The sequence below is a fragment of the Panthera leo genome, chromosome C2 (assembly GCF_018350215.1).
Source record: "Panthera leo isolate Ple1 chromosome C2, P.leo_Ple1_pat1.1, whole genome shotgun sequence".
Classification (NCBI taxonomy): Eukaryota; Metazoa; Chordata; class Mammalia; order Carnivora; family Felidae; genus Panthera; species Panthera leo.
In genome coordinates this window covers 1,480,918-1,507,019 of record NC_056687.1, presented here as the reverse complement: position 1 = coordinate 1,507,019, position 26,102 = coordinate 1,480,918, and the positions used below count along the sequence as shown (strand labels likewise).

Below are 26,102 nucleotides of genomic sequence, written 5' to 3'. Positions count from 1 at the left end.
AACGTGCGTCCATTTTGAAGGACAAAGCGTGGTTATAACAACAATGCTCTGTGAAGGCTTTTCTTCCACCATAGTCGATTCTGAGCTGGTAACGTTTTGTTGTTCTGGAATCAGGCTTCAACAACGCGTGTGCATTTGCTCAGGCATGCCATGCTGGGGGGCAGGGGAGGCCGCAAAGGAGAGCGAGCACGGCGGTCCGTGCACGTGCACCTGCGAGCACAGGCAGGCAGTGCGAGGGGAGAGGGCCAGAGGGCATGACCGCGTGAGGCGCAACCCCAGTGCTCTGAGACAGAGCCGGCCCCTGCCGTCCGTCACCCGTGGCTTCAGGCTTCTTTTTGTTCTTTGCCAGAAGGTTCGGGAGTCACGCAGGGGGTCGCCCCCCGTGCCGGTCCAGCAGAGGAGGGTGGGCGAGAACACAGAGCGGCACACAGGCGGCTGCGTGGCCAGGCCTGGAGGCACAGCGCGCGCGACGAAGAACGCAGCGCCTCCCCAGGGAGAGAGCCCTGCGTCTTTGCCCACCACGTCATGGGGCGCAGCCTGGGCGGGCGGCCCGGGAGCCTCGTGACGGATATCCCCAGCCGGAGTATGCACCCTGCCCTCGTGTGGGGCCTCTTACACCCCAGGTGTGGGGGGATCGCTGGCTCCATCCCGGGGGTTCTCGCTCGTCCTCTGGAGCCCCTTCTGCGGCGGCCGTGGGACAGTGCGGGAGAGAGCGGGCGGCCATCCGAGGGGTTTGTGGGGACCTCGTAAACCACAGAATTTCATCTCAGGCAGACTCGTTTCTGTGTGTTTGCTAGGTATAAAACAGACACGTTTAGAATAGTATGTGTAATGGTGCTGATCGAGTGGAATGATGCCTCAGATTTGCAGATCGCCTCAGTGCTCAGACTCCTTTGGTCCCCTGGTACCAGCGATGTCCGTCTACGGAGGCTCCTGGCGAGTTGGGGGGCCTGCCCCAAGGTCACCGTGTGGCCCTGCCTCACTGTGCCCCCGGGTAGCCACATCCCGCTGGCTTGTCGTCTGCCCGGCAGGTTTTAGTTCTGCGTGTGGTTCGGCCACTTGCAACGTCTCTCTGAGCTCCGACGTCGTGCGGGTCTGCAAGGCATCCGGTATTCGCTGTTACACCTGCGGGACGTGTGCGGCTCTGTCAGGGGCTGCAGCACAGGGGACTGTGGAGACCGAGCCCACCGGCTTCAGACGGGGGTCTGCGACTTCCCAGCCCGCTTTCAGAGTCTGCAAAGTAAGGCATGTGTAGGACAGTGGCTCAGAATGAAAACTCCCTTTTTGTCATTATGGAAGCAATGCTTATTGTAAGACATCGGAGATACAGGTGCAAGATTAACTTCATGAAAAAGGAAAAGTGATCATTCTTTTTTTTTAGTTCTTAAAAACATTTTATTTATTTTTGAGAGAGACAGAGAGCAAGCAGGGGGAGGGGCAAAGAGAGAGGGAGACACAGAATCCTGAGCAGGCTCCAGGCTCTGAGCCGTCAGCACAGAACCTGACGCGGGGCTCGAACTCACAGACCGTGAGATGGTGACCTGAGCCGAAGTCTGACGCTTAACCGACTGAGCCACCCAGGTGCCCTGCAAAGGTCATAATTCTTTTAGCTAAACCTTTGAATCTAAGCAGTCTTCATAGTTTCTTTGAATCTAAGCAGTCTTCATAGTTTCGTCCAGTTGTTAGAACTGGAATCAGACTTCGAAGGTTAGTGGCAGTTCAGTCTTCGTGTTGTGTTATTATGGTGGGAGCCCAGTAGTGCTGACTCGTGCTTCGGGCCTTCCCAGCGTCCCCCTGGGAGGTGAGCACACACTTGAAGACCCCCACCCCACCGCGGTGCTAGCTGCTCAGAGCCCTCCTGCTCGGTGGGGTTTGCCTGGAGCACCTCCTACAGCCCCCTGCTCTCTCCCACCCGGTCCTGCTGAACCTTGGGATGGTTTTACCCCCTCCCAGACACCAGCATGGAGAAGGCCAGTCAGGCCAGGTGTTCCCGCAGGAGGCATGGCCTTGGCCTTCGTGGAGGCCACTCATTTCTGTTCACCGTACAGGGACCCTTCCCTGTACTCAGCCAACCTGTGACTTTAATGCTCTCTGACAGCTTGACAACTGACATCTTTCTTTGCTTACTTACAAAGAGGTACAACTAAGAAGCTTATCAAAGCCCATTTACATTTATTCTTCTATAAGTTTTGTTCCTGTTTGTGTACCATTTTTTAAATCGGGTGTTTGTGTTTGTATTATTGACTATAAAGGCTATTGAAAGATCGCCTGAGGAGACGTGGCTCTTATTTCCAGGTGGGCTGGCACAGGGAGGTCACTGAGTCCGTCCCACCCCCTACTCCCACCCCTCCCTCCCTCAGGGTCATCTAGAAGGTGCTGCCTTCTGACAGGGGCGCTCCAGGGCCCCTGGATGTGCAGGGAGATGCACGGCCATTTATCCAGGGGACTCGGCAGAGCTGATGGAAGAAGTCAGCCTTTCCTGGAGGTGCTCTCCCTCTGGCACCTGCCATCACACCCGTGGCCCCCCGGGTGTGGATCAGGGGCTGGGTGAGGACTGGGCCTCAGGCTGTGTGAGCCCCAAAGCAAGTTGTCTTTGTGTTTTGTGTTTGTGGGCACACCAGTCGGCCCATTCTCCTGCTCCGACTTGGTGCTGTGTGTGGCCCCGTGCGGTTCTGGGCTTCATTGCTTCGTGACCATGACCATGCCCGGCTGTGCGAGGTGCTGACTGCGAGTGACTCGGTCCTGGCTGCTCTGTTCTGTGCAGCCAGCCCAGTGCTCAGCTGGGTGAGCTGGTTACGTGTAAGGGGGCGGTTCCCGGGCTCACGTGTCTAGAACACTGGTTTACTGAAAATCTTCCCGGATAGGATTTTAACTCGTAATATAACTGGCTTTTACATAAGTAAGATGCACTTTTGTTGGCTGATTGTTTGCATGCGATGCCCCACCCGACTCTGGTTTCTCATCCTCTAACGTAGTCATTGTGCTGTCGAGTGCAGAGTTCACGGACCGCACATGCAAGGGTACTGCTTAGAGGCGAACTTGAGACTTGACTTTGAAAATATATTTCTTTAAGAATTACTTTAATGCTGGGGCTCCTGGGTGGCTCAGTCGGTTAAGCATTTGACTCTTGATTTCAGCTCAGGTCCTGATCTCACAGTTTGTGAGTTCAAGCCCCACGTCGGGCTCTGCACTGGCAGTGCAGAGCCTGCTTGGGATTTTCTCTCTCCCTCTCTCTCTCTCTGCCTCTCCTCTGCTCATACTCTCCCCTCTCTCTCAAAATAAATATATAAACCAAAAAAAATATTTTTTTTGGAAATTTAAAAAAAAGAATGACTCTAAGTCCCTGGAAAGTATGAATAAGCAGCCTTTCTACTGTGTGCTGTGGAATTTATAGTGTGGACACAATCAATCCCCTGCACTTGTCTGCTGTTGTCTCAGTATCTCTGCTTCAATTACTGTCTGTCTCTTGTTGTGTCAAGTGAGCCTGGAGATCTGATTTACCAAAAACAGCCTCAGGCGATGGGACCTGGCGAAGCGTCTGTGCTGGCCTGCTCCGCGCAGTGGTGGCGAATGGCCGACACCCGCGGTGCTCTCCGCGTGCAGGGACCGGGCCACATGCTGTGAGCGTTACTGACCAGAGAGACCCGGAGCCCCGAGAGCCTTGCAGGAGGCCTCCTGGCTAGAAATTGAACCGGGCTCGCTGGGACCATCACACCAGCACCCCCCTCCACCTGCTAATAGCCGTCCTGCAGGCCACACATAAGTGCGTCAGGCTTCCGGTGGAGTGTGACCTTGAACAAGGCCCTTATGACCCATGTAAGAGGAGAGTAATAATCATAGATACTGGGAAAACATTTCTTAATCATGAGTTGTACTCAGAAGATAACCTTTCACATTGGTGGGAACCAGATCACAGCTGCTTTGTTTACAACTATTTCTGATTTAAGGACTCAAGAGGAAAGTTAGTACTTAACTTTAGACACGTTTTCGAGAAAGCTGCTAATAGAGATACAAGCAGGAGTCAAGATGTGATTAGTTGGGGTCACCGCAGACAGGACGCCCCCATCTTGCACACCAGGAGGCACAGAGGATCAGCTCTGAGGCCTGCTGGGAAGGGCAGGGGGGTCCGGCCAGAGAGGAACGCTCAGGGGGATGGGCACTGGGACTGGTTCTGGGGGAGCAGTGGGCCTTCTGGAGCAGTGGGGCAGCCGCAGCCTTGGCCCAGGGCCTTCTGGGAGCAGTGGGGCGGCCGCAGCGGTGGTCCTGGGGCCTTCTGGGAGCAGTGGGGAGGCTGCAGCAATGGCCTGGGGCCTTCTGGGAGCAGTGTGGTGGCCTCAGCGGTGGCCCAGGGCCTTCTGGGCACGTAGCATCTATGGCTCCAGTGGTCACAAGCCTGGGAGCCTGCCGTGGTGGGGCTCACGTGCAAGGCTGTGCTGGGGGAGAAGTCACACGTGTTTGGGGTGCTCTGTTGGCCATGTCAGGAAAACCCTAGACAGCAGGTTTGCATCCTTGGGTGGAAGCAAGTGACTAGAAGCATGTTGGAAATCTGGGGCTCTCGTCTTTGCCAAGGCTGTCTCCGTCCTCGCCCTCTGCTTTGGGCCCGTGTGCTTGCTGCTGGCCGGCTCCTCGGCGGGGTGCCCAGTGTGGGAACTTCTCTGGTCGCTGTCTCCCCATGCCGCCGTGCTGAATGCGGCCCGGCTCAGCGGCTGGGGGCTTTGTGTTCTCTAATAAGGTCCTGGTTGTTAACAGTAGCTCATCTGTTTTTGGACAAGTTGACATCTAGTTGGCACATTTTAGTAAAAGTTATAAATTAGGAAAAATTGATAAAATCCTGTGTCTTTCCTTCTGGCAAAGACCAACACATGGCCCTCATTAGAGCAGCAGACACGGAGCGGATGGAACCCGAGAGGAGCCAGCACATCGTGCTCCCGTCCAGTAGGCTGCTGGCCATCTGGGGTGTTTGTGGTCTCAGAGCAAAGTGCGGCCTATTTAGGGGAAACAGCTGTAGCAGCAGGTTAAGCCCCTGGGACGGGGCAGGCGCTGGAGGTGGGGACTCCTGACCAGCTGCGGGGCTCGGCTAGGTTGTCTGAGCTGCGGTGAGCCCCGTGTATCTGACACAAAGGCAGGGCTCTGGAGAAGGAGCTGGACGTGGGAGAGCTCGGGGTCGCTCGTCGGGCCCATCCTCACAGGCGGGTGCTGGGCATGTAGAGGCCAGGAGGCCGAGGTGCCTGGCCTCACAGCCTAGTGGGGGAGGCCGGCGGCAAGTGGGGAGGCAGGCTGCACATCACAGGCCTCGGTGAGTGGAGGGAGGTGAAGAGTGACGCTCTGGCTTAGGACAGTGGCAGACCCTCTCCCGGGTGGAGGACTTGAGGAGGTGCAGCCTGCAATGATCTGGGGGAAAAGCAGGGCAGGTCTGGTGACCTGAGATCATGCGATTCCGTGTGGAAAAGCAGCTGGCAGGGTGCTGAGGATGCCCCTGGGATGGGCGTGGTGAGGAGGGACCAGGGCGTCCCCCTGTACGGGGAGAGGTGGCCCCCCGGCTCCAGCAGGTGGTGGGGGAGCCTGTGGGTGTGGGTCCGAGTGCTGCAGGACTTCCTGGTGACCTTTATGAGACACCCTGCCGCGGTGTGGGGGCGATGTCCGATTCCAGGGCCCCAGCGGCAGACAGCGGCCGCGCCACAGGGAGGATGCGCGGGGCCCCAGCTCGAGATGCCCGGTGCACGGGACGGGGCAGAGGTGGGGAGGCTGGGAAGTGTGGTGCTTACTTTGGGAGAAGAGCTGGCGGGGGGTGGGGGGGAGGAGAGAGAACCCGGGTGGCTGGAGGTGCCAGGCTTGAACACCGGCTGCATGTGCGCAGGGCAGGTAAGACTGCAGAGGGGACACATTTACCCACATTTGCGTTGGTGCAATCACTACCAAGCCTGCAGCCGATCCAGAAGACGCCAGGGTCTCCTGTGCGCCAGGCCTCGCGGGGCCCTCCCGCCTCCCCCGCAGCAACGCCCCTGCACCCTCTACCCCGAGGTGCCACCCGTGCCCTCAGCATTAACGGGACGGGGGACTTTGCCCGCAGTGACAGGGCTGCAGCTCCTTTCATTTGTCCGATGGCAAAGGGGGTCACTGTAGTGTTTGTCCTCCTGATGCGTCTGCCTGTGCTCTTCTGATTCGGTAGATTCCCCTTCTCTTCAGTGTTCCCCTGCTGACATGATGAGTGCTGTTATGCATCGCTGTGCCTTTTTTTAAAAAAACTAAGACTTCGCGTTTTTAGAGCAGATTTTGATTCACAGCAGAATTGAGGAGAAGTGAAGATTTACTGCCCCCCCCCCGACCCTGCCAAACGCCACCTCCTGCATTACCAACACCCACCACCTCAACGGTGTGCCTCTTACAGTGGACAGCCTGCACTGGCACCTTACTGGCACTGGCCAGTGCACTGGCACTGGCATCTTATGATGTTGGCTACTATCTGTGGGTTTGCACGAATGTGTGATAACACGTGTCCACCATCATAGTATCACAGAGCTTGTTTTCACTGCCCTAAAAATCTCCGCATTCTACCCATTTATCCACACCACCCCCACCACCCCTGGCAACCCCTGACCTTGCTGTTGCCTCCATGGTCCCGCCTTTTCCAGGGCGTCGCACAGATAGAATCGTACAGGATGCAGCCTTTTCAGATTGGCTGCTTTCTCTTAGTGAGATGCACCTGCGCACCCTCCATGTCTTCGTGGCGTGACGACCCACTCCTTCTTAGCACCGAATACCATCCCGTCGTCTGGACGCACCCGTGTGTTTGCCCATCACCTCCCGAAGGGCACCTTGGTTGCTTCCAAGGTCTGGCAGTTATGAATAAAGCTGCCGTAAACATCCGCCTGCGGGTTGTCGTGTGGACGTGAACGTTCACCTCCTCTGGGTAGACCTCAAGGAGCACGACCGCTGGGTCGTATGGTCAGAGCGTGTTCGGTTTTGTAAGAAACCGGCAAACCTTCCTCCGCGGCGGCTGCCCCTCTCTGCTTTCCCACCAGCAGTGAGGGAGCGTTCCTTCTGCTCCGCGTCCCCGCCAGCGATCCGTGTTGTCGGGGTTCCGGGTTGTGGCCGTTCTCACGGGTGCACGGTGACGTCGTTGTCGTTTTCATTTTCTTTCTTTTTTTTTTAATATGAAATTTATTGTCAAATTGGTATCCATACAACACCCAATGCTCATCCCAACAGGTGCCCTCCTCATTTTCATTTCCCTGATGACGTGTGACATCTGTATGTCTTCTCTGGTGAGGTGTCTCTTCGGGTCTTTGGCCTACTTTTTAATCGGGTTGTCCGTTTTCTTATTGCTGAGTTTTAAGTGTTTGTGTATTTTGGATATATCTTCTTTTATCAGATATACGTGTGGCAAATATTTCTCCCAGCCTCTGGCTTGTCTGCTCATCTCTTACCAGTGTCTTTCGCAGAACAGAGATTTTACATTTTGACTCAGTCCAGCTTATCAATTAGGTTGTACCTTTGGTGTTGTATCTAAAAAGTCGTCCCCCTGTCCAAGGTCCCCGAGGATTTCTCCTGTATCATCTTCCAGGCGTTTGATAGTTTTGGGTCTACGATCCTACGTTCTACATTTGGGTCTGAGATCCTTTGTGAGTGAACTGTTGTGAACAGTGGAAGGTCTGCGTCCAGATTCCCCTTCGAGCGCCCCTTGTGGAAGAGACTCTTTGCCCCCTTGATTGCCTTTGCTCCTTTGTCAGGGATCCGTCGGCTGTCTCTGTGTGGCTCTCCTTCTGGGTTCTCCGTTCTGTCCCATGGACCGATCTGCGTGTCCTTTCTCTACCACCACAATGTCTTGATCACTGTAGCTTTACAGTGAGTCCTGAAGTCAGTAGTGTCGGTCCTCCAACTTTGTTCTTTTTCAACATTGTGTTGGCTATTCTGGGTGTTTTGTCTGTCTATAAACTTTAGAATCGGTTTGTCAATAGCCACAAAATGACTTGCTGGGCTTTTGATGGGGATCACATTCAATCTACAGACAGACCAAGTTGGGAAGAACTGACATCTTCACAGTATTGAGTCTTCCTATCCATGAACATGGAATATCTCTGCGTTAATTTAGGTCTTTGATTTTGTTAGAGTTTTATAGTTTTCCTCATATAGGTCTTGTACATATTGTTAGGTTTATACCTAAATGTTTTATTTTTGGGGGGCGCTAATGTAAACAGTATTTTATTTTTTATTTCAAATTCCATATATTTATTGCTGGTATCTGGGAAAGCAATTGACTTTGGTATGTTAACCTTTTATACTGCAACCTAGCTATAATTACTTATTAGTTCGAGGAGGGTTTTTGTTGTTGTTGTTGGTTGCTGTGCTTATTTTAAGTATTCCAAGTTGCATTTCATTAGAAAAAACGTTTGTAGCAGTAATGCATGAACTTCATTTCCTATGCACAGCCTGCCATATCTTGTTCAAAGCATGCAGAATCTCTGAAGGGTAATTGAACATCCATTACTTGGATGGTTGCCTAGAAAAAAAATATTTTATTGTAAATGTTATAAATTGAATGTTTCAGATACTTCAGTGATAGTATTTTGTTTGTATAATAGTGAAAGCAAAATACAAATCATGAAATTTATTCTCTAAACATACATGATTAAGGTGTTGAATTTCAGGTTATTTTCCTTGAAATGATTTAAGAATTTTATATTTCGGTTACCTTTGGTACATAATTAAATCATCATTTAATATTTTTGCTACAGTTATAAAATTAATCTAGACTTTAGCACGTTGCTTGATTTATAGTAAAGAATCAACACCAATAACCTCCATTTTAACACTCCTCTTTTTAAAAACTTGCAGTGTATGGCTGTTAAAAATAAAACCCGTAACAACCACAAGTAATATGTACAAATTTTCTTAAAACCATTTTGTTTTGAGAATAAAAATGGATAAAATCCAGCAATAATTGCTAGTAATTTTAACCAAGTTTACTGCTTGTCTTAAACATTTTTTTTAAATCTATACATTTTTAGTGAATTCCTAAAGATAGTATAGCAGTACAATAGAGAATATTCCTGTTCCGGCACATCTTTAGTACAAGTAAGTCATGTTCTTTATATTTATTCCAGAATATCGTTTTTCCCAAAGGGAGGGGAGGGCATGAAGAGGTAGGAACATGCCCAGCTTCCCTCTCCCTGGTGGAGAGATAAGGGTACTGTCAGAAGACAAGAGGAACGTTCTTTTTACACACATGTTGTGTACTTCGTGTTACAACATGTGCATCTACAAAGGTACAATAATACAGCAGATAACTGTCTGCCACCCGCCACCTGAGAAATAAAACATAGCGGGTTGAATCGTGCCATTTGAAGTCAGTTCTTGCATGCGGTCACCCCACGTCCAGTCCCGTTTGTTAGGAAGTACTCGTTACTGACTCGGGGCACCACGTTGTCTGCGCAGTGAGTTCTGGGGTGTGCTTGTTGTGACCCTGGACTTGGCCGCCATCACACCGATGGGTCGTCTGCGAACCACGCATGCTGTTTTGGGCGTTGACACCGCACTGTGTCCGGTCTGGGAGGTCCGGCCCTGCCTCATCGCTTCCCTAGTTAGTGTTTGTGGCTGTTCGGACTTGTTCATTTCTCCACATAAGCTTTAGAACCAGCTGGCCTAGTTCTGTCGCGATTCTAACTGGAATGCGGTTACACTTAAATCCAGGTCCTTTGATGGCAACTTGAGTGGTCTTTTCACACCTTGGTGCCCCCCAAGCCTAGCTTAGTTCCTACTGCTGCAGGGGCATTCCGAAAAAGGAGGAAATTATTTAAACACTGCTGTCAAATAAAGCTTTTCTCTAATTGGCTGTTCCTGGAATTGTGTTCCGTATGGGATTTTTGTGGAGCTTTAATTCTTAATGTGTTTGTAGTCCAGGCCAGAAGAAGTGCTTTGCAGAATGAAAGAAAAACGGTTACGTGAAATGCCCTAAAGTGCTTGCATTTATTATTTTGCTTTGTTTTATAACCTTTGGTATAAGAGTTGGCATTTGTAGAAGCCAAAAATGTTGACTTCTGCTCTGCAGGAGATTTTTGGCTGCCATTCTTAATGTGCATGTACCACACGCCCCCGGGCACAGCCTGATCATTTTCTACTGTGAGACATTTCCCGTGTCCTTTTTTTAGGGTTTTAATATGTAAGGGCAGGTGAACAAGGTGAGCTCTACAGGTCAGGTGAGCCCCGTTAGAGCCCGGCACCATTGCGCTCGGACTCACCGTCATTACTGTTGCAAGGGGGACCCTCATCGTCCCAGACCTCCAGGGGAGCCCTCCACGGACCGGGGGTTGCTTAATTGTGTAGTGTGCCTTCTGCTTACTCTTAATTTATCTTCTTATCTTGAGATCACGTAGATCCACACATAGCCATAAGGAAATGACACGAGAGAGAGCCCATATTTGCTTTACACGGTGCACCCTGCGATGAGGATGTTGACCTCCATACAGTCAAGATCCAGGACGTCCTTTTACCACACGGATCCCTCCTGTTGCCCTTTTATAGCCACACCCACAGCCTCCCCAAACCCTGATGACCGCTAACCTGTTCCCCATTTGTACAGTTTTCTCATTTCAAGAATGTTACGTATCAATGGAATATACATGGGTCCATGCAGTGGCCACGAGATTGGTTTTTTCCAGGAAGCCCTATTCTCCGGCGATCCCTCCGGACTGTTGTGTATATCAATAGTCTGCTCCTTTTCATTGCCACATAGTGTTCCATGGTATGGATGGGCCACATTTTATTTAATCATTCACCTGTTGAAGGGCGTCTGGGTTTTCCCCAGTTTGGGACTATTAGGAATCAAGTTGCTATAAACACTCATGTTTATTACAAAATTTTTTTTTTAGTAATCTCTTCACCTGACGTGGGGCTTGAACTCGTGAGTTCAAAAGTTGCACGCTTTCACAACCAAGCCAGCCAGGTACCCCCGGACACAGTGTGTACGTGAACCGTGTCTTCATCTCTCTGGGATAAAATGCCCATGTTCAGTTTTTAAGAAGCTGCCCAACCAACTGCTCTCCAGAGCGGCCGCCCCGTGTTCCGGTCCCACCGGCCACGTGCGAGGGATCCGGTTTGTCTGCGTCCGTGCCCGCGTGTGCGGTGGTCACCGTTTTGTATGCGAGCCGCTCTCACGGGTGTGCGGTGGTGCCTCACATGGTTGAAGCTGCATTTCCCCGGGGCTGACGGTCGCAGACCCGTGTCGGGTGCTTACTTGCCATCTCTCTCTCCACGTATATCCTCTATGATGATACTGGCTGTTCATGTCTCCTGTCCATTTTCTGACGGGCTTGTTTTATCGTTTAGTTTTGAGAATCTCATGTGTGTTCTATTTGGATACGTGGCTGTCAACCCTTTTCTCCCCATCTGTGGCCTGTCTTTGTGTCTCCTCGATAGGGTCTCAAGCAGGAGTGTTTCCTTTGGAGGAGCCCAGTTTGTCAGCGTTTCCTGTCACGGGTCGTGTATTGGGTGCCAGTCTGCAGGCTCTTTTCCTCATCCGAGACCCTGAGGGTTTTCTCCTGTGAATTCGTTGTTTCTCATTGAAGCCCCTGGTCCATTTTGAGTGGGTCCCATGCAGGGTGCAGACTTGGGTGCCCCGGGGCTCAGGCACCGTCTGTGGACAGCACCGTTCCTCCTCCACGGCCGCTCGCTGGCACCGTCGTCCACAGCGTGACCTGTTGGTCAGGCCTCTCGCTAGGTCCCTTGTTCTGCGCGTCTGTCCCTCACCGACTCCACGCCGGCCTGCTGACCGGTGCTGCTCAACCAGCCGCTAAAATCAGTTAGACTTACTCCTCGCTTCCTTCTTTTTGGTGACGGCCGCTTTAAAATCTTTTTCCAGTAATTGGAACATCTCTGGGTTGGCATTCTGTTGATCGTGTTTTTTCATTCAGTTAGAGATCTTTGTGGCTCTCCGTAGGATGAATGATTTTTGCTTTGAAACCTGGACGGATTATGTTCCAAGAGTCTTACTGGAGCTTCCTGTTTCCGCTGACTTTCTCTCACGCCGCTCTCTCTGTCAGGGGAGGGCCCCCCCCATCACTGCCGTGCGGGTCCAGGTTCCCCGCAGGCCACCGCCGACAGTTCCCAGGTTGCCGCTCTTCCGTGGCCTCCACTGACGTTGCCAGGTGGAGGCGAGTCTTGACTCCCAGCTGGGCCTCCCCTGACACCCCCAGTGGGGATGAGATGGGCACCTTGGCAGGCTCCCCGAGTGTCAGCCCTGACTGTGCGGTGCAGCTGGGAGGGTGGGGTCCGGCCGGGGGGGGCGTTTGCTCCGTCAGTTGCCTGTCGAGCTGGCGGGTGCCTGTCTTGGACCTTTGGCCACAGTCAGTTCTTGTTTGGTTCGTGTGTGTTGTCTCTGTCTGTCTCTCGGTGTTTCCAGGTTACCAGGTCTTCGGCTCCCGGTCTGGGATAACGATGCAAAAAGCAGGCCCGGGGGCTCCCTGCTGCACAGTTCCTTGGTCCCAGCTCGTCTGCGACCTGGTCTGTGACCTGGCCTGCCTTCTTCCCTCCCCCCAGAGCCTTTCCGATGTTCGCTTTAGACGTCATGTCCAGGAGAGTTGCTTGTACTGAGCTAGAGGAAAGGAAAGATGACCCCTGCTCCACTGGCCACTGTGTACATCCCTTCTGCTGTTTTGAAACCGGTGTTCAGCCAGTAAGAACAGAGTGCCCTGCGGGGTGTGAGTGTGTGTCCAGAGTCAATAGTTGGGGTTCCTCTGACGTGCCCTGTGACTGTGTGCTTTCCTGCAGGCCACCTGCCGGCCGTCTTCAGGGTGTGCCCCCGGCCTGCCCTCTCGCTCGGGCTAGCCGTCACATACCCATCTTCCCAGCGAGTGACCCCTCAGAGCACCTGTGTTCCACCGAGGGCGAATTGTGGTTTACCCCGTGACGACCTCTTCCCTCCCACTTTGGACCTCGAGGAAGTTCCTCTCTATTAAAACACTATTAAGGGAATGTTAAAGCACGTGCAAATTCAGAATTGCAAACGGAAGCCTTCGTGCCCTTCAGCGGGCATCAGCACACCAGCACGACCCCTCTGTGCCACCCGGACACCGTCTGCTGTTCCCTGCACTCGCACTGTGTGCTAGTTTATAGTAATAAACCCCAGATGTTACCATTTTGTGTGTAAGTACTTCAGAATATATCACTAAAATTTAAGCACCATTTCCACCCCTGAAACAATTAATAATCCTTAATATGACCAGCTACTCAGGTGATATTTATATTTAAATTTCTCAATTGCAGAATCTACTTGATCCGTTTAGGTTTTATAGTATCTACCCTGTGCTTTGCACCAAATACATCTTCAGCAAATACATCATGAAGTAATGAATCAATACAAAATAGCAATGCTTTTGAAACCACGTGGAACACTTTCTTGAATAAAGGACTCTAAATAGAGGGCTCCCGGCAGCTCAGTCAGGGGGACGAGCAGGTCTTCACTTCGGGGTCGCAGGTTTGAGTCCCACGTGGGGGCAGAGATTACTTAAATAGATAAAGGGTTCTAAATAGGAACCCATGTAACTTTTAGCAACAAATTTGCCAGTTATATGTTGGGATTCGCCATTATTAACAAGCGATTGTCATGAAAACACACATTTTAGATACCTGAGGGATATTTACGACACATGTGCCTATTTCAGCACGTTTTCGTTACCATTATCCTGAAAGCACTGGATTTGCCTTTTAGTGGCTTACAGTGTAAGTTTCATTTCGGTTTTATTCTATACAAAGAGATTGTGGCCAGAACATTTACAGTCTTTTCCTCGCTCGCCGTCTGATGGGGTCCTTTATTATGGATAATGCATTCATACAGCCTTGCAGAGCACAGCCACAGTATTCAGGAAGACGGGGCTTTGAACTTGCTCGTAGTCGGAGAATCGGAGTAATTGTTCCTTGAGGGTGCCTGTGGTTTCTCCTGCCAACAAAGGAAGTCACAGGTGGCTAAGGGGCTAGGTCCGACTTGAACAGCTGTGTGTGCCCTTTAGTGGCACCCACACGAGGTGCTGTTCAGGACGAAGAAAAGAAGTGGGGGGAAATCCTGCAGTGGCCTTGCTCCGGCCAGACCAGAGTGCTCTGGGCGGTGGTGACCATTGGCATGGCCAATGGCCAATGGCATGGGCTGGCGTGTGTGTGGCTCTGTTGTCTTCCGTTGTGACATGAAGTGTCTTCACTGCGTCCCATGGGAAGGCTGTCTCCGAGCCGTCCTCGTCCTCCCTGCCCTCCAGGGCCCCGTCCCCGGCACGGTCCGCCCCGCTCAGAGGGCGCCTCCCTTGCCGTGTCTCCTTCCACCTCCGCCGTCCCTCCTGGCAGCGCGGCCCCGGCTGGCGGTCCTTCGGTGTCCTGGACCGTGCCAGAGCAGTGGGCGCATCCCCGCGTTTGGTGCTGGATGACAGAGTAGCCCTCCTCGTGTGAAGGCTTCTCCTCTCACTTGTACTTCTGTCACAGTGGTTCCCGCACAGCGGACTTACCCCCTGTACTCATGCGACGGACACGCTCAAAGTCATTTTCTTGCTGTCTTTCAGACAGAAACCGTCTCCGCCAGTCAAGAGACCCTCACAAGCACTTTGCCATGGATGTAGAAGAAGAAGAAAACATGAGTAAGACCTGGGCCCATCATGTAGCGTCAAGTAGCTAATTCTCCGTTACCATCGTAGTGTTCTTGTAAATAGTTGTAATGAGACGAATTTGGGAAAAGTGATTTCCTTTCCTGCGAAATGGGCTGCTAACGGTGGCATGTTTTAACTTTCTGATGTGTTCCCTGCAGTAGGTGTTGGTACTTGTGTGGGCATTTTCCTCACAGCCGTCTGTCTGGACCTTCCACTGCCATCGTTCTGGGACCGACACGTGTGTACTAGGAGGGAGAACACGTGTCTCTAGATGCACGTGCCTCACAGCTGCACGGGTTCGTGCCATGTCGCGGCGTGGGTCTCCTACCAGTGGCTGGATTTTCATGTGTGCAAATCTAAGATACCCTTTGGGATTGATTGAAATACTTGGTCATTTGGGAGGATAGTAGCTAAATTTTCCCCTGCAAAGACAGCGAATTCTCCCTGTGCTTTGAGGGAAGGGGGCTCCCGCAAGCCTGCTGATTTTAAGTTTCCAAGACTTTGGCGAGCCTTTGGGCTGCTGGGGACCGGAGCTCACCGTGGGGCCTGCTCTGTCTGCCACACTGTCCCGTCTGTGGAGCAGGGCGGCGAGCCTCAGGGGCACACAGCTCCCCCCACCCCTGGCCCCCCACAGTGGTGCTCTCTACCAAAAGAAGTTTGCGGGATGCACTTGTCTCTTCTGTTTTATCTTTAATCCCTGAGAGCAGTGCATTTGGATGAGGTTTAAAGGCTCCCACAGAAGTTGGGGCAATGACAGCGAAGACACCATTTTCTGATCTGCATCCGTACTTGCAGCGTCTGGTCGTGCCCAGGGAGGAGCAGGCGGGCATGCACGCCGGGTGACTTCGTACCGAGACTGGTCACCGTGACTAGAACACTGCTCAGCACGTCTCCCTGTGACTTCTCTCAGGGCCGACCAGCTGAGGCCTTGGGCTTGGGCTCGCGGCCACTTAGGACCCGGAAGCTCAGCGGGCAGGGCGCTCCCGCCTCCTGGGCCGCCGAGCTCTGCAGTGCTCTGGGCCTTGGTTGCACGAACCACACGGAGAACGTGCTCTTTGGCGGTTGCGAGTGTGGGAAAGCGTGACCGTGGCGCTGCCCTCCCCCGCTGCCTGCAGGGTGCTGTCTTCCGGCTGGTGTCCCCATCAGAGCCTACTCTTAAGGCCTGTTTGGGGCGCAGCCTGTCTTTGCTCGTCAGCTTCACTCACCACGGCCACTGTTGCCCGGGCACTAAGCCCCCCGTGAGGACTGTGTGAGCACGTGTCCCCCAAGCCTCCTTTTCTCGGGGCCGCGGGCTGTTGTCCGCCTGGCGTGGGTGGAGACTTCAGGGCATGCAGATCCTGTGGTAACTCACCAAGATGAAGGATTCTTCTGGGTGATTTTCCTGAAGGGTGAATGCGGGTTCCGGTCTGGAGGTCTGTGGTGAGGTCCCACATTTCCTACCGTTTGAAAAGCAGCAAAGATTTTATTGGGTGGCGTTCACATCCGTGAATTAACGTCGCGCCCACGTCTGCTTAGGAAGAGCTGTGATAGCAGGGTCTGTCTGTCTAATTCAGTGTGTGTTCCCTTTACACAGCAGCACCTCTGATAAGACGGGATACGAGCAGTGTCTGAGTGCTTCTGAAGCAAGTGACAACTTGGAATTTACGTGAACTCTATTATAGGAAGCGTATTTTTTTTCTTTTACATCTCAAGATTGTTTGTCAGTCCAATACTGATCATTTTTATCTCCTAAAGGACAGCCTTTGTTTCAGAGACAGTGAGTCTGTGATGGAACACACTTGCGCGTGTGTCTACACGGCCTGATTTTCCATGTCGACAATCCTGTTTGGCAACAGCTTCAGGATGTATGCAGTCGCCTGATGTGTGACGTTCTTGCCTATTCGTTCACCTAAATTCTGTCTTGCTCTGCCCTTTTTAACCTTTGTTTCCTTCGAGCACCGAAAGGAGTAACCTATCGAGCTTTTGCTGGAGGATGTTATAAATGAAAATTTAGTGTCCATTCCGTCAGCTTTGTCAACTGGGAGAAGTGGTGTGTGTGTCGGGAGTACTGGGGAGTATTTGACGTCTGCAGAGAGAGGTCAGCAGCCTCCCAACCTCCGCCTCCGTGCAGAGTCCGTTTCCCAGGGTGTGGGTTTAAGCCAGGGTTATTCTCTACATCCCAGCTGAGGGCCGGCTGCCCCGGAAGTTTGAGAACTTTCACTTTGGGGATTGGTGGCCGTCAGTCGGACTTTCTGTCCCATTTATCCTCCCGTGTCCACAGTGCTGTTTGCTCAGCGTCACGAGCATCTACTTCTAGATTATGTACCGTGACGCGAGGGCCGCCTTGTCAGGGCGCTTGTAAGTTGCTTACACGTGTAAAAATTATTTCGGTTACTAACTACATCTTTGAGCGCTAATGAAAGGTCTTCCAATGCAGTCCCACTGACAGGGCCCTGGTCGTTACTCCTACGCTTCACGCGGCAGACGGCCTATGAAGATGAGCCGGGAAAACAGGGAATTGTTTCTTTCTCTCTTTTTTAAAAAAGCTTAATAAACTTACAGAGAAGAGTAAATGCCTTTTAATTCCCCGTTTTGAAATTAAAATCATATTTGTTTCGCCAAACTTAGAGAGTTTTAAAATTATCTTCATTAACTGCAAATAGAAACTACCTTTAAAAGGTGGGATAGGCAGCTTATCCTGTCAATCCGTCAAATATTTGTTTCTTAAAAAAAGACAAAATCGCTGCCTTTACTTGGAAAGTTAGGAAGTGGTAGCCTGTTTGCAGCTTCAGTTTTATGTCTCGTTATGTACTTTTTCCTATCGTGGAATATATTAAGGATTCAGAGATAAATCGATCCCTGTATGTCATGAAAAAATGTAAGCTCACACTAGAAGTGAGGCTGCATCCCTCAGTGATGACATGAGGAGTTTTCCCAAGATTGATTCACGGACTAAATCCAACGACCTCACATAGTGATCGAATATTCTAACCCTGAAACACTAATTCCTTGTGAGTGCATCTTGTAAATCCTGGCCCTGCTCCGGGAGGTGCTGCGGTCCAGAGCCCGGTGTGGGCACAGTCAGAGCAAGTGACATTGAAAAGGAGGAGAATGTGTGTCAATACTGACATTGGACTTACTGAGGGAAGCTTTTTCAGGATTAATTTATCACCCCACATCCCGATAAGCTTGAGTAAAGCATCTCTAGGTGCTTCAGAATATTCTTGTAGAAACCAACTGTTTTAAAAACCCACCCTTGAACGCAAAAGCAGTTGGGGGCAGTAGTCGCAAATGGCGTTGGCCATGAGTTAGCGAAACGTACAGTTGCCCATCGTGGTGCAGGTGGCAGTTCTTGGGTTGAAGGTGCAGCTCTTGCACGTACGGCCAGAGGCAGAGTGAATAAGCACACATCACTTAACCAGTTACAAAGAGAGATAAAGGAATCTATAAATTTTGCATTTACAAGATCCTGCAACGAAGGCGTTGTAAGTTACTCTTTCTGGGCACCGCAGGTTCGAGCAGCACAGATGTTAAGGAAAGCTGCGGTCTGGACAGCGCGCTCCCCACGGACGGCAGCGCCCCCGGGCCTGGCGAGGGCGCCCCGCTCTCCAACGGGGGCGGTGGCGGCACCGGCCGGAAGCGGCCCCTGGAGGAGGGCAGCAATGGCCACGCCAAGTTCCGCCTGAAGAAGAGGAGGCGGCCGCCGGGGCCCGCGCTGCCCAAGAACGCCCTGATGCAGCTGAACGAGATCAAGCCCGGCCTGCAGTACGCGCTGCTGTCGCAGACGGGGCCGGTGCACGCGCCTCTGTTCGTCATGTCCGTCGAAGTGAACGGGCAGGTGTTCGAGGGCTCCGGCCCCACCAAGAAGAAGGCCAAGCTGCACGCCGCGGAGAAGGCCCTGCGCTCTTTCGTTCAGTTCCCCAACGCCTCTGAGGCCCACCTGGCCATGGGGAGGACCCTGTCCGCCAACACGGACTTCACGTCCGACCAGGCTGACTTCCCCGACACGCTCTTCAACGGCTTCGAGACCCCGGACAGGTCGGATGCGCCCTTCTACCTGGGCTCCAACGGGGACGACTCCTTTAGTTCCAGCGGGGACCTCAGCTTGGCCGCGTCCCCGGCACCCGCCGGCCTCGCGCAGCCTCCCCTACCCGGCCCTCCGCCGTTCCCGCCGCCGAGCGGGAAGAACCCCGTGATGATCCTGAACGAGCTGCGGCCGGGGCTCAAGTACGACTTCCTGTCGGAGAGCGGGGAGAGCCACGCCAAGAGCTTTGTCATGTCTGTGGTGGTGGACGGCCAGTTCTTCGAGGGCTCGGGCCGGAACAAAAAGCTCGCCAAGGCCCGGGCTGCGCAGTCTGCCCTGGCGACCATTTTTAATTTGCACTTGGATCAAACACCGTCTCGCCAGCCCATCCCCAGCGAGGGCCTTCAGTTGCATTTACCGCAGGTGAGGAACTGTGGTGCTGCCAGAAACGGTGGCCGTGTCTTGGCAGTGCTTTCAGACAGGGCTTCGCTCCTCCTTGTCACTGTTGGCGCCCCGTCTGCGCGTCACCGGTAAGTCTGGCTCCAGGTGTCCCTGCCCTGCCCTGCCCACACCGGTTGTGCCGGGCAGCCCGTCCAGGGCCATCGCACGCGGGCGGGACCCACAAAACCCTGTCCCCCAGAGCAGTGCCGTTCGCGCTCTCCAGGCTGAGCCCTGCCCCACTCCGCATGGCAGCCCGTGGCTCCCTTCCCACACCGTCCGCCTCTGTGGGGACCCGTGTCCCACAGCAGCCTGTGACCGGAGCACGGGGACCACATCCCAGCTCAGCGGTGCTCCCTGCAAAGTCTCACCAGAGAGTCCCGAGCACAGAAGTGAGGCTGCCCGCGTCTGGGTCAGGGCGGGTGTCCCGCAGCTCTGACGGTCCCCAAGGCCAAGGGCCAGCCAGGCAGAGGGCGCACCGTAGCAGGTCTGTGAGCCTCTCAGAGGTGGGAGAAGGAAGGGGACCCGTTGGTGGCACTCCAGGGGCCCGGGAGTCTGTACCTGGGATCCGTGCGGGCTTCCCTCCTGCTGGGCTGGAGGTAGGTGGCCACACTTGCTTGGCCTAGGACAGCCCTCCCGAGTAAGACCAGGGTGGAGACAGGATTTCAGGGCGGGCTCCTGGCTGACTCGAAAAGGGAAGAGAGGAGGGGGAAACAGCTGTAGCTGGCATCTCTAAATCCTACGACTCTGATTACGTCTTGCTTCTCTTCTTGGAAACCCGGGTTTTTTTTTCTGGCCTAGTGTAAAAATTACTCTTTTAGAGAGAAAACCTGATGACTTTCTCTATTCCTTTTTGTCAAAGTATTACTGCTGAAGATAAAATCTGAACTGGTTTGATGGGAAAAAAAATGAAGGGCTCCAATTGCCACATGGGACAACTTGCATCTGTCTCAGAAGAATCCAGGATGCAACAGCTTCCCAGTTGTCTTTGGACACAGTCAGGGTAACCTCCCAAAATGGCCAGTAGTGCAAGGTTTTGGAAAAAGAAACTTTATTTTGCCTAAAGCAACCAAATGCGACATCAGTATAAAGTAACCCATTCAGAATATTCTACCGGTCTTTTATGAACCAAAGAATCACTTCCCCTCTTGACCCCTTGCTGACATTTTTCAGAAGATTCCACAAGCCGGCCCCCTAGAGAGGATGTATTTTGGGCTTCCGTGGCTCAGCGCGCTCCAGCTTGGGTGCAGATTAGCGTCTGAGGCCACCTGACTCCTGTGGCGCCTGCTGTCGTGTTTGAGGCGAACCCCGTGAGCCCCAGATGCCTGGGTTGGCTGCAGGCTGGCTGGCTGCCCCACGGCAGGGAGGAAGACAGGGGTCCCTGTGGGCACTCGCACCCTGCTCCCCAGCCTGGCCCCATGCTTCTGCTCCACCGGGGGCCCCGGGGGGCCTCACTGGGGAGGGGCGTCTATGGGAATCCCATGTGAGGGACAGGGTGGGGTGCTCTCAGCCCTGCCTGATGCCACTTGCCTCGAGTTCTTGCAGGCGCCCAGTGGTCGTCTGTGAACCTCTGGTCAGGGCCCAGGGGGCCTGCAGGCGTGGAGCTAGGTGTCCTGTCTCTGCTCACAGCGCCCCCACTGTGGTGTCTCTGGAGCCCCCTCGGGAGCCCAGGACATGCTCATGCTTTCCTGGGAGGGCCTGGGGTGGCCTTCGCAGAATCAGCCCTTACAGCTTTATTTCTGGACTGTGTTGCCTTTGGCCTGGAGGTTTCCAGACGTACATCCTGGAATGGTGAGCATCCTCACTGCTTTCCTGGAGTAACCCTTGAGGGCGTTGGGCCGGCCCTCCCTGCTCGTAGGACTTTTCACCTTCATCGTGTTCCTGGTGGTGGCCCAGGGTTTAAACCCAGAGATGCGGCCGCATCCCCTGCCGGTAGTGGATTTTGTTAACGCGGCACAACCAAGCGGCCAGCGCCACAGCCAGCCTTGGACCGGGGCCTCGCAGCTCCTGGGCGCCGCCTGGGGCCGTGGGGACACGGGTGTGATTCGTGTGGCACCCGACGTGCAGAGGGAGAGTCTCTTCCTTACTTGTAGGAATGAGATCACAGTCTCTTTAAGGGGAAGAAAAACTGTCCGGGTGCCCCAAGTGCCTGCCTCTCACGAGTCCGTGTCACCGTAAGGGCCCGATCTGCACATCTCTGAGCTCCGTGGTTTAGAACTTTGCCAAACCTTCCATCAGACGCTTTTCTTTTCTCTGGCTTATCCTTAGCCTCTCTTAGGATTTGTTCTTTTATATAAGTTGGAACACGTGATCCTTACTCTGATAGCCTCACCACCGTGTGGCCTGCAGCCACGTGTGTGGCGTGGACCCTCCTCGTGGGACAGGAGGCTGGGGGGGGGGGGGGGAGGCCTGCTGCCCCGCCCTGTGTCTTGTGTCCACGCCCACGCCTCTGGCTCCAGCGCAGTCTTCCTGGGCTCCCTGGTATTTTCCGGTGCAGCAGCAGGAGAGCTTTCATGGCAACTTTTGTTCTTCAGAATAAGTCGTCATTCGGGATGCGGGACGTGTCTGTTCATCTGGGGAGTGTTTTCCTAGGGGCCAAGCTGGGACACTGGATCTGGCCGTTTGGTTGCCGAGACAGGTGTGGGTTCGGTGGGGACATGGCTCTTCACATACGCCCCCGTCAGGCGGCATTTCCCCAAACCCTGATGCCAGAGATGAGTTGTGAGCCGTGAAAGTGGGACTGCGGCCACGCTCTGCCAGGTGTGTCTGCTCCTGAGCAGCGTCCTCCGGTACAGGCTGTGGGCATGGAAACGTGTCAGGAGCCCTTCACCCCTTCCCTCGGAGAGCGCAGCCGCTGGTGCTGCCCGCGGCCGGTTGGGCCGAGTGAGAAACACCCTGCTGGACGCTCGTGAGTGCTGGTTTCTGGGCAGGGCAGGGCGGCTGGTTTGCACGTTGGAGAAACCGAGGCACGAGAGGCTGGCTGGCTGCCCCACGGCAGGGAGGAAGACAGGGGTCCCTGTGGGCACTCGCACCCTGCTCCCCGGCCTGGCCCCAGGCGCCTTGCGGGAACTGCCGTGGGGCTCGGGGTTCCACACACCGCCCCTGTCCTTGCCCTGATGTTCCCTGGCCCCGCCGGCCCTCCAGCCGATGGCAGCCCTTCCGTGTTGAGGGAAAGAAGCACTTTCGTTTCCTTCACAAGCCCTGATGCTCCCGGGAGTGTGGCCCCGGAGGCTGGGAGAGCCTGGTGCAGAGCAGAGGGCGTGCGGGGCAGGTGGCCCGGGGTGGCCCCGCTTCCCTCGTCCGAGGGGATCCCGGTGGACCAGACGGGTGGCACCGGTTCTGGACCGTCCTTGTCTGTGAGACTCTGTTGAAGGAGTCCATCCAGAGCCTCGAATTCCTTGGACCTCTGTTTCCGGGGAGCGTTCTGAAGGGAAAGCACACAGACACACACACACACACTCACACGCGCTTGTTTGCCAGATTTCCCTGTGTGGTTTTCCAAAAGAGAAGCCGTCTATGAGGCCACTCTGAAGGGACCGCCGTGTTGGTGTGCACAGGGCAGGTGCGGGCCGCGCCCCTGACTCCCTGCTGTGGTCCTCAGGTGTTAGCAGATGCCGTGGCTCGCCTGGTGCTGGATAAGTTCGGTGACCTGACGGACAACTTCTCCTCTCCTCACGCACGTAGGAAAGTTCTTGCCGGCATCGTCATGACAACAGGTAAAACATTGGGGTGCCTTTCTTCACGCCTAAAAGAGAGGGGAAGATGGTCAGACTGTGACCATCTCTGGGACCCTAACGGGAACTATCTTCCTAATTCTTCAGAGTCCCTGTCATATGCAAACGTAGGAATTGCACCTACAAATGTTCAGTTTCTTAACCTCAGTTTTTTATTTGGAGACGGCACACTGCATTAATGTCTGGTTCCTGTAACCATAAATGAGTGGTTTTGATCTACTCTGGAAAAGGGCAGCAAAATGCACTTCTGTCATTTGAAAGTGGGACGTATCTGACTTCCCGACTAATGGTGATGCTTCCAGATAGTTTGTGTGTGACTTTTATTGGGCAGATAGATGAGCAGCTCTAGCAAGAGCAGAAATTGCTTGGGTAAAAAGCACGCTTTGGGATGACACATGAAACCCTATTAAATGAATCCGGAAGTCCCAGCAGGATAAGGCGCCCTCTCTGAGTTCTTTCCCTCACCCGGAGGTGAGAACGCTCAGCAGCTCCTGCTCCTGGACCACCCCAAGAGCAGGAGGCCACAGCCGTGCCCCCTGCTGGGTCCCTGCAGCTGGCCAGGCTGGGGCTGAGTCTGAGGCTCCTTGTGGGGCCCTCTACACTGGGTCGTCCATTCAGCCCCGCTGGCCGTGTGCAGACATCCGGCCCTCGGGCCAGAGAGCAAGCCAGTGGTTTATCTGTCTACACCTGCCGGCCAGGGAGAACACCTCAGTCCTCTGTGGGGTCCCTGCTCTGTCCTTTTCTCCCGAGGTCGCTCTCCTCTATCTGATTGTGGACAGGATGTGATTCCATGACCCTCGGCATTGATCCAGCCCTCAATGCCCTAGGACACGTGACTGCTGCTTTAATGATGATGGCTTTTTCGTGCACAATGTGTATACCGTGGCACAGCTGAAAGTGTGTCTGCGGTAGCATGAAGGGCTCTGGACGTGACCTGGGGTCTCAGTTTAATTTGGGGTTTGAAGCCTGTGTTGTCTCCGGTTCTCCCTCTCTCTCTGCTGCTGCTCTCGACATGACCGAGGGGTGAATGCTTCAGCTACTGACATGCAGCGTTCCCGGGGCGAGGCTCTGGGCCTCCGCCAGCGGCTGGCGTGAGCAGCGGGCGGCCCTTCCGTGCGGCTCTCCTCCTGGGCTCAGGGGGCGCGGACCGGCTCCCAGGGGCGTTTTGCATCGTGGTGTGTGCATCTCACTCGGGGCCTTTGCTCAGCACCACAGGTTACGCCTGCAGGCAGCACCACACAGCCCTTGGCCCGTGGCCCTGACGTCACCTGGCCTGCTTCAGCTCGGGCTCCCCGTGGTTGAATGACCCTGGGCAGGCTCTGACCCCTCTGGGCCTCAGGGCCCTCATCTTTGAGACGGAGACAGTGGTCACGTGCCCCTCAGAGGACCCCACAGGACTGAAGTGAAACCCTCACCTAACTACCGCTTGGGGCACACGCTGATAGCAAGTGCGGTTTACCGTCAGGCTTTCCAGGCCTTGCCCCGCGCCTGTCAGGGTGGACGCGTTTCCCGTGCCCGAAGTCCCCAGCAGGCTTCACTCCCAGTACAGTTAGACGGTGACAGGCATTCCTAGGCAGGACACTGTGAGTTGCTTCTCTTTTCCTCCTCATCCCTCTGTGAGCCATTCCTCGTAGCCTCCTTAGTGCTTTGCTATTAATTTCAAAACTAACTGCCAGACTGGTTAGTCGACCCTTCTCCCGTGCTCCCTACCTGTACCCAGCGGGGCTGCATCCAGAGGAAATGAGTCCCTTAGGTTCAGAGTCTGTGCACTAGAGAGGCAGGGAGGTTGGCTTCCCTGAAACGTTGCACAGCGAGTCCTCAGCGGGAAGTGCTTTGCGGAGCCCGGGTCTGCCCTGGTAAGAAGTAGGGGCGGGCGTGCGCGTGAAGACGGGCTGAGTGGTCGGCTCACAGCCCGGAAGGGAAGTCACTGAGAAGGCACGCAGACCCCGGGAGCACAGGTAGGCACGCGTGCCTGTGCCTTCAGAGGAATAACGTCTCGTTTGTTTTTCAGGCACAGATGTGAAAGATGCCAAGGTGATAAGTGTCTCTACGGGAACAAAGTGCATTAATGGCGAGTACATGAGTGATCGTGGCCTTGCGTTAAATGACTGCCACGCGGAGATAGTAGCTCGGAGGTCCCTGCTCAGATTTCTTTATACACAGCTTGAGCTTTACTTAAAGTAAGTGCACTAAGTAAATAACTAAAGGGAGCAGTTTTCAAAAAATATTCCCCTCCCATCAGAATGTACTGCAAAACCTTTCGTTGTTTCTATAATCTCTGAAAAACTCTTTAATTAAAACAGTAACTTTATTGGCAGCAGTGCGGTTGGGTCCCATTTTCCCATGACGCTCAAGGTACAGACGAGAGCTGGCCAGGTGCCACACACACGCACGTGCGCTGACCGCTGGCGCAGTCGTAGATCTGAAGTCTGTTCGAGACCGTGTGCTTGTGTCTTGCGCAGCATGCGTGTGAGCAGAACTAAGCCACCTGGGACCGTGGCCACCCATCGTGGTCCCCGTACGCAAAGACAGCAGGCCAACTGTCCAAGCTACTTTCCTTTATGCGCCCGTCTCTGTGTGTCGTCTGTGTTGAAGTCCTAAACGCGGAGGAGGGGAGGTCACCCGCATTCCGATAACTTCATTATTGGGGGGACAGGAACTGCGTTCATTGTCATCACACGCAGATATTATCGTTGCAGCTTATCTGTACCCTGGTGAAAACACTGGCCTCTGAAAGTCATCGTCAACCGTGGTAGACTAGACTTTGTCTACAGCTTTAAAGTTCCTTTTCGCAACTTTTTTCCTTCCAGTAGCAAAGACGATCAAAAAAGGTCCGTCTTTCAGAAGTCAGAGCGCGGCGGCTTCAGGCTGAAGGAGAGCGTTCAGTTCCATCTGTATATCAGCACGTCTCCCTGTGGGGACGCCAGAATTTTCTCGCCGCACGAGCCGATTCTGGAAGGTACGAGACCCAGTGCTCAGCAAGTAGCAACGTCTCGAGGAGATTGGTGATTACGTAGTAACAGGTGGAAGAGGAAACTTGCGTGAACGTCCTTTTCTCCCTTTTTTTGAAGAGTGTCACCTTGAAAGTGATCTGATAGGAATATATAAGAGCAGGAGATTTTTCTTTTCCACTGGTAATTTGATTAGAAAATCTTAATGAAATACGTTGATTCTGATATACTGAGGAATTAGAATAGAGTGAGGCTATCAAACCAACATTGCTTGTAGTATTTAAATTTGGACAGTCTGTGTCTGTACATCAGAGGTGCGCATCACCTGTGTTTGTGAGGAACTGTGACTCGA

At 53.6% G+C, this 26,102-nt stretch overlaps 1 protein-coding gene across 4 annotated transcripts in view; it reads left to right on the top strand.

Moving 5' to 3' along the window:
• Window positions 1-26,102, top strand: part of ADARB1 (adenosine deaminase RNA specific B1) — an 86,293-nt gene that overhangs the window by 22,396 nt on the left and 37,795 nt on the right. For 3 of the 4 annotated variants that reach the window (XM_042954762.1, XM_042954760.1, XM_042954763.1), the window contains exons 2-6: window positions 14,541-14,615; window positions 18,116-19,050; window positions 22,667-22,781; window positions 24,811-24,979; window positions 25,610-25,758. In XM_042954762.1, the coding sequence (XP_042810696.1) occupies window positions 14,588-14,615; window positions 18,116-19,050; window positions 22,667-22,781; window positions 24,811-24,979; window positions 25,610-25,758 (1,396 nt within the window). In that variant the 5' untranslated portion in view covers window positions 14,541-14,587. The remainder of the gene's footprint in view (window positions 1-14,540; window positions 14,616-18,115; window positions 19,051-22,666; window positions 22,782-24,810; window positions 24,980-25,609; window positions 25,759-26,102) is intronic. The other variant, XM_042954761.1, reaches the window with a different exon arrangement.